Source organism: Gnatocerus cornutus, chromosome 6 (assembly GCF_029298725.1).
Source record: "Gnatocerus cornutus isolate USDA-ARS CGAHR chromosome 6, icGnaCorn1.1, whole genome shotgun sequence".
Lineage (NCBI taxonomy): Eukaryota > Metazoa > Arthropoda > Insecta > Coleoptera > Tenebrionidae > Gnatocerus > Gnatocerus cornutus.
Window position 1 is genome coordinate 12,146,394 of NC_142238.1, and position 8,267 is coordinate 12,154,660.

At 35.5% G+C, this 8,267-nt stretch overlaps 1 protein-coding gene across 1 annotated transcript in view; it reads left to right on the plus strand.

Moving 5' to 3' along the window:
* LOC148173001 (uncharacterized) overlaps positions 1–8,267 on the plus strand; it is a 29,634-nt gene that overhangs the window by 19,695 nt on the left and 1,672 nt on the right. The window contains exon 4 of the mRNA XM_088039825.1: positions 1,313–1,375. Coding sequence (XP_087895951.1) covers positions 1,313–1,375 — 63 coding nt within the window. The remainder of the gene's footprint in view (positions 1–1,312; positions 1,376–8,267) is intronic.

An 8,267-nucleotide genomic window follows, 5' to 3' on the forward strand; every position in this document is an offset into this window, starting at 1 on the left:
GAGGCGAGATTAGCGACTCTTAAACCTTTCCTGGTAAGCTTAATTTAGAAACTCGTATTAACAGTTTTACTGCATTAGAAGTTGGGAGACTTCGCATAAATCCTTTAATCGGAGAACGCAGTTCACGCCATTTCGGCGAGATTAAGAATTCACTTTTATTTAAAATGATCTATTCTGAACGCAAAAACTCTTTGTAAGACATATCTTAACATTTCCTTATCGTGTTATACGTGCATTTCTCTGTATCTTTGCTTTTCAATTTATTCTCAGTTTCCGATAAAATCTTCAATTTTGATATAAATTTCACCTAGTGCAATAGGGAAAAGAAAATTGGGAATCGATCGTCACGAGTAGTATTAACAAGTGTCTCAATTCTAAAAATAACAGAAAAATTCTAGCGATGATTTTACAATCTTACAAATCTGCTGATTCACGCTATTATTATGAAACATTATACTGAATGTTTTCAGAGTTGTGGTCTGAAATGCGAACACTGAATTAGAATACGACTACCACTTTGATGGGTAAATACGTTAACTGCGTCTATATTTACCAAACAAAGAGCTTTTCCTGCGAAACCGGATGCTATATTATTTCAATACATGCCACCATAGTTTAGAAAATTTGCTTGTGCTATTTTTTGCTCGACATTGTCTTGGCAAACACTCTGTGACTGACAACGTACTTTAAAACGAAGGTTTATGAAAGAACGACGTTTTCGAATTTTTATCCCGTTTAATCAGAAAACAAGCATCAAAGAGAGATTTTATCTTTCATGTAGTTTTTATGGGAATTTATTTATTTAATTCTATAATAGAGCGTTTCAAAGACTCATATATCTTGCATCTGTGGGCAGTTTTATTTCGCTCGCTCCAAATGTAATTTCCCTGATTTTAATGTTTATACAATTGACCGCAGTTGTCAATAATTAAAAAAACTCGTTTTTTCTCAAACTTTGTGCCCTGAATACCGCTCGGAATTAATCCGGCGTCCGCTTGGTTTCAGTTGTCGATTTTTCAACATCAGGTTGTGGTGTATTAATTCAGATGCACGCTGAAATGGGTCACACAGGACTTTTTATTTCCCACCATATTTTTAGAATATTTAACTAAAAATCTGTGCACTTTTATTTAACTAGGTTTATGGCCACCGGCGTGATTTAGTAGAAGCTATTTCCACTTTTAACAATTTGTATTTAACGGCCTAGATAAATATCGCAAACTTAAATTTAGATAGATTACTATTTCCTGCCGAAACAATCGTTCTAAATATAAGTCAGATTAATTCATTGTGCCTATTTTTGTTCTTTCAGGTTTCAAGCGCTCATGGACCACATGGTTTCAAGTTTAAAATAAGTTCCCATCATCACTATAAGGTATTTCCATGCATGTTTTACATTATGTAAATTTCACGAAAAATTATTTCCTTTCCGCGAGCTTTCAGGTTTACCCCGCAGCTGTTAATTTCCCGTTATTGTGTTAAATTTAAAAAGCCTCCGAGGAACATGTTTAATATATGCAAAACTTGTCGGTAAGCTTATGTTTCCTTTATGGATTTCAAAACACGTTAACATAAATTGTTTATCAATACGAGATTTAAGAGCACATTTCGCATGTTCTGAATGAATTTGAAGGTATTCCAGTTGAAAATATTTCCGCTCCATGAATTTGGAGAGTATCTATAACCGGGGCTTTATCGGTTCTTCAGCGCAGGTGAAGTTCAAAGAACCTGTTTCGTGCAGACTTATTTTATATTATTTAAGTGTATGGATTTTTCCGGAGAAAAACTTGTGCATTGTTGAGGTCACGACCGGATTTCCCCGTCTATTTCCTCCAACTTTAAAAGATGCTACGATTCCGGAGGATTTCGAAATTCTCTTAATACCTCCTTAAAATCAAACTAATGTTGAGCGTATTTCAATACTCCTCCGACTACATTTCACAAAATTGGCTGCAGCAGAATCACGTGGGTAATAAAGTAGCAGCCTTCGGGAGTCTACAGCCATCGTCCCAACTTCTAAATAACTTATAGCCCATCTTCCAAAAGCACTTTACACAATCATCTTTTTCCACGTTGTTCTTCCGTTTCATCAATAAAAATCAGGTTGTTACACGGAAGTGGCGTTGATTAAAAGTTTTAACACCTGTCCTGACAAACTCCGCTCGGTTTAATTTGAAAGTGAACGAATCTCGCGACAACTGAAAAAGAAATAATAACACTTTGGAGCAGCCACGTTATTAACGGGATTTTTGCCTTTTAAGCAAGTTTATTTCCGTTGAGCGATAATTGATGAGGGTATATACCGCTCCGCCAAATTTGTTCTTGAGCTCTCGTCCCGGCTGTGTATTTTAATGGCTCAGTAGTGAGATTTGATTATCCTTATCGCTCGCTGAATAAATAGTTGTTATGAAATGGCTTTATAATATGCTACAGCGAACAGAGAAATTGGAAGAAGCGTGCTGCGACGACTTAATCGAACAAAACGAAAGAGTCGAATCTATAATTTCAATTTCGAGCTTTTTTCTTGTTGCAAAATAAGTTTCAAACTCCCCAACTCAAAGCATCATCGTTTACGTTACGAAACGGACTTTGTTAGAAGTAGGGCACCTGGTGTGTGTGTGTTCAATTTACAAAAATTAACAATTTAATCGTAGCGTTGCGCCAATTTATCCACAATGTAAATAAACTCGTTCCGTTGATGAAAACCGAATAAATTAATACATTTCGGGATAACAAACAATTCTGATTGGTTTTTTAAACTCTACTTAATGACACGTCCAAATGGTGAAGCAATTTTCTAAACCACAAATGATTGCGAGGAAGCGCTGATATGTTATGATTTACGAAAGCTCAGATTTCGAGATGATTAATGCGAAAGATATCCGCAGAAGCTAAATAGTCGGCTATCAACAGACATTTATTTGAATTTCAATAAATTACCGCGCCGGTTCTCAGTTGGAATATTTTTGCGGGATTTTCTTCAGGAAATCCTTTTTACAGCGGACTGTGGTGTTGTAAAATGCACTGGATGGGGAACAAGGATTAACCGAATGAGCGTGCAACTAAGGAAGTGAGCATTCTGTTATAAACTTAGTTTTTAATGTTATAAGAGTTCTGAACAACTGCACCGGAGAAATATTAGTTTCTCTTAAAAACTTTGCGGGAATTTGGCCGAGTGCGAGCGATATCAACCGTCACTGCCAAGATTGAAAAATGAACAAAAGGAACTGGTGGGTTACACAACACCAAAGTGTTATTTTACGGCCATTAGCCGCGCCCAATGACCACCACGAAAAATAAAGTGATATTACGAACTTTTTTGCGACAAAAATGGTGGAGGCGCCGGACTTACTACTTCGTGTAATCCAGTAATTTGCGTTTTTCTTAGATTTATCCGGGTTTTAAACCGTTCGTTTCATTGAAAAGTTCCTATATAAAAAAATATAATGGGATCCGGAAATTTATAGGCCACAACAGGAAATTTACTTCCCCGTGATAAATTTAACGGTTTCACGAACAATGACTGGACCAGATACAAATAACGATCTCTTCAGACCTCGAAAAATTGCGAACATTGGTGCTTCAAAGCTCGATCTAATATCATCGTTTCAGTTATCAAATATCCACTGACGGCTTCCTTGGTGGCGCAATACGAGCGGTCCACTTACCCGCAAGCGTATTATAAAAATTTATTGTCGAAGGTAATAAGGATGAACATAAGAAATTGCCTGCCGAACACAAAGAGACAAGAAGATTATCCAAAGAGACCCTGAATCAAAGCACGGATCGCGGAAAAATATAGCAGAGAAAAGCATAGATCGAAACGCAATAACAGGGATTGAAACGCGAGAAAAGTTCGATTCAGGTGGATTTAATTTAATACGTTAAGAAGTTGAAGTTGTGTCAGCACTGTCAATTTAAAAATTCGGGTGTTTGTGCGAGGGCACAAATTTAAATTTTGCTATTCTCATGCAAGAAGTCTCGCAAATTCTGAAATATTGCTCTAATACAGCGGCTTAGTTGGAATACATTTTCCGGGTGGCGAATGTAAATGTAGAAACCAAGGGGAGGTTTCCTTTCGATATAATTTGTGGTTTTCAGTTTACAATGCACATTGGTTAATACCGCTCTGCCCACAAAATATCGATTTCGAATTACTCGTACACAAAATAAAATCGCAATTGGCTAGATATCTTCATATTTTTGTTAATCTTTTTATAAAAATGTCAAAACTGTGACATCAAATTTTCGATTACTGCCACATCTTCGTGTTAGAGTTAATGGCGAAATATAAAGCAGTGTAACACAATTTTATTGCGCTAATGCTGGATTTTTACTGCTAATGTTCACTAACGTCGTTTTACGGTTAAGGTTATTGCAAAACCAATTATATAACATTTAAAGAAACAATCTAACATTTACTGGTGAATTTCCACGATAAAACCCACTTCAGCACAAGCACCTTTTAACGTTAAGTATTTACCAGAATGCAGACTGGTAAATTTTTCTAGGCTTCTGACTTCGACGAGTAATTCGAGACCATTTCTCGGAACGACATATCTATTCTTTTATTTTGCTCCATTAGAGCTAAAAGTACGCCAAACAAAGCGAAATGTATTGATAGGGGTCAGAAAACTGCTTCAATAAGCTGTTTTCCATCCACGTTCAACAAAAATGCTCGAGAACTCTTGACGCCATTAATGCACCAACTTGCCTAAAAAAAATTGTATTGTTTCAACTCTTTTGACTTTGGCATTCTTTTATGCTTTGGATTTTAGATTTTTTAAGTTTCTAGATTGGTTTCTTTAAATTTTAATTGAAACAGTTTTTTGGATTATTAGAATTTTTAGATTCGTTTCTTTAGCCCATCTATAAACTTATTAAGGTCATTATAAATATTGACCTCTATGCCTCGCTCTGATGAAGTGAACAAAGATTCTTCCGGCCTGCTCTTCCGAAAATACAGTTTTGGCTGAAAAGCATTTGAGAGGTTTGTTCCCTCGGGACTTTTGGGTTTCGCCTGAGAGACACGTTTCCAATTTGAGTTTCCCGCTGTTCCATTTCAATTTTTTTCCCGCGCTGTCTTGTAATTGTGCCACACAATTTTTGGAATAGAAATGAGCAATTGAAAGTCGGCGCTAACCTAAACACATTTTCACATAAAAACCGAAAAACGAAAGGGGTACAACTTAACATTTTATAATAACATGTAACAATGTACACAACACGATGTTTGTACAGATTTTTATAAATAAAAATTTGCGGATTTTTTTTCTCTCGAGGGAAACACCACTAAAAATCGGTCCGAGCGACCAAGAAAACAAAGAAACATTTAACAATGTTGCGTTCTTTGGGGTCCTTCTGATCCCATTGCGCTTTCAAATTTGTTCTCATATGCTTCACATTCTTTAAATTGATGAATTAGTTTAATTCTACAGACCCTCAGATTTTGCAAAAATTTGAACTTTGCTGATCTTCCTTCAGGTACAATTCTTGGTTTCTTTAAATTCCGCTTTATATGGCTCTAATTATATTTTTTTGATTTTCAAAACTATTGTATTCATTTGATTCGTGTGGTTTTGCAGAACTTTTCAGATTCATTTCTTTAGATCCTTTGAAGTGTACGATATCTGATCTGTCCTATAAATATTCCATTCACAAGAATCCATCAGTTAATTGGCTAAATTTAGCTTTTGTAGCTGAAAAATAGGCCCATGGAGCCAATTCTTTGCAAAATTTCCCACTGTAAACTAATTTGCACTTCTCAGACGATTCGTCGAAAACACCACAATAAAACGAACGTAAATAAGTTTCGGAATAAATGCTAACGGTTTTAACTACCACTCTTAATTAATTATTATTGCATACTAAAAAGCAATTAAACGGCTTTATAAGCTTTAGAAATTAATAGAGATACTGTAATCTGTGTTCTTGAAATTATTTACGTGGGTGTGTAGTCCATAGCAACATTGGAAGTAACAATTACCTCAGACTTTCATAACAAGTCTTTGTCGGTTACAGACGGAAAAAAGCCAAATTTGCGTTTCATCCTTCAAAAGCGTTACGAATCGTATGAAAATAACACGACTGGTTGGTTTCATTGTATCCTTTACGAGCTTTGAAACTGCTGTCGTAGTGTACACTGTAAAATTTAATGTTTCCCACCTTAGCTAAATAAATTAAAAATAAAACTGGCCAACTGGCTTACAATTAGAGAGTATGAACCGTTTTAGTGTAATTAGAAAAGTTTATTTTTGGTTCCCTTATCATCCGAGATCGTGGATGTGATTCATGACGTTGCGCCGAAATTCCTGCGTATTTACTTCGCAAGTATTCCCCGAATGTTAATTCCAGAAAGAACAAATTTAATCCAGGTGACACATAGCAGTGTTGCCTTTCAATAAATCAAACTGACAATACATAGATAACGAATAGCTGTTAGAGAACCCCATTAAACTGTACAATCTGCTCAAACTCCATCGAAGGTTGCGTAATGATGCGTAAAGATTTAATCACCTGCAAGATCACAGGTTACATGTCCTGCGTTAATTACCGAATGAAATATTTAACACTTTTTTGTTGAAAAATAAACACGAGATAATATAAACCTCCGGTGATTGGCTCCCATTGGCAATTTTATTACACCATTCGGCAAATGAGCTGGTAAATGTGGTAATCTCCATAATTATAATTTATGAACAACAGATTTTATAGGTCCCGCAGGATTACGGTTTACTCAAGTTTAGATTAGAAACGAAACTTTGCACTTTCACTGCTCTGAAATCAGAACGTCGCGAATCCAAGCTGCTATAATGTTTGATGGGAATTTTATTCAGCAGAGTTTTGTTCATTGCAGTAAAGTTGTGTGTTTTTGTGCAATTTGTCATGAAATAAGGAGAAGAAAACAAGACCAGTGTAGACAAGTGAACAGTGTGAACTTGACTCCGTTTCTTTACTTAGAAGAGACATAAATGTCAGCTAACTGCACTGCGAGGAATTGCATGGTCGTAACTCGTTGCACTAATTTTTTCATACATGTTCGAACAAAGCCCGAGGTTTTGGAAGAATTCGGAACAAATTAACGACGACGCTGACAGAATAACAAATTTTTTGTTCTTCTGCAATATCTCATTCTTACGGAAGTTGAGTAAATTTTGTAGTCGATGCACACGCATCTTTTTATTCCAGCTCCGCTGTTGGGAAATTACAGGAATTCTAAGAACGAAACATTTTACGAGACACTAATTAAGACACTGTTGTTTTTAATGAAGTGAAATAACTTTTGAAATGACCCAGTTTGTCAACTAATGATCGGTAAAAATAGAACTAGTAACCTAAATAAATATGTAATTAATAAAGGATTTCAAGACGGGAAACTCTAAAGTTGGAGTTAACGCAAGAAACAACAAGCCGACACGAAAAGCGTGTAACCGACGAGTTTGCCATTTTCTCGTCAAACTACCTGTCAGTAGTGCAGCAACCCACTTATGAAAGCTTTAATAATTAATATAAGCTACATTATACCCTTGTGTATTTACAGCAAAAAATCATTTTCAGGCATATCGAAAAGAAAATCTAATCATATCAGCCGAAATTGAATTTGACTCGGTTGTGTAGGAAGCTTGACGAGGTGCGACTGTTCTTTCAGCCTAGATGAAGTGTCAAATTAGATGATAGTGAAATTAACGTTAATATTATGGCGCCCGTGTGTCGATGTCGTCTCCATACGCGAATGAATACACTCTAATAGGGAGGCTATAAAGTTCTCATAAGCTTCGTTTATGTCACCAGAACGTTTTGAGATCGAATCCGAGGCTTTGATTACAAAAACGCAATGGAAATAAAGAAAAGAAAATATGTAGGGATGTGTTATTTTATCTGCAAAAATGCGAAAACTCAGAATATGCAATTTGCATATTGAATTTTCAAGTTTTCTATATCCTGTGAACTTGTCAATTTTTTTTAATTAAGTGTATTTTAGTCCGATTCTGCTGACATTTTCTGATATTTTTAATGATACTTTTGTTCAATTTTAAATTTCTTAAACCTTTTTGATCGCTTAGATTTTGTAAATTCTTGTTGAAATGATTGAGGTTCTTTAATTTAAGCTAACTTATTATTTTTGTTAAAATAATAAAAGACCAGAAAAAGTGAATCTAAAAATCCGCTGAGTTAAGAATTTGACTTTAAACTCTTCACGTCTGATAATCCGGGAAATTAAAAATGTCCGAGCACATCAATGTTTGACAATTTGAAAACCTGAAAAT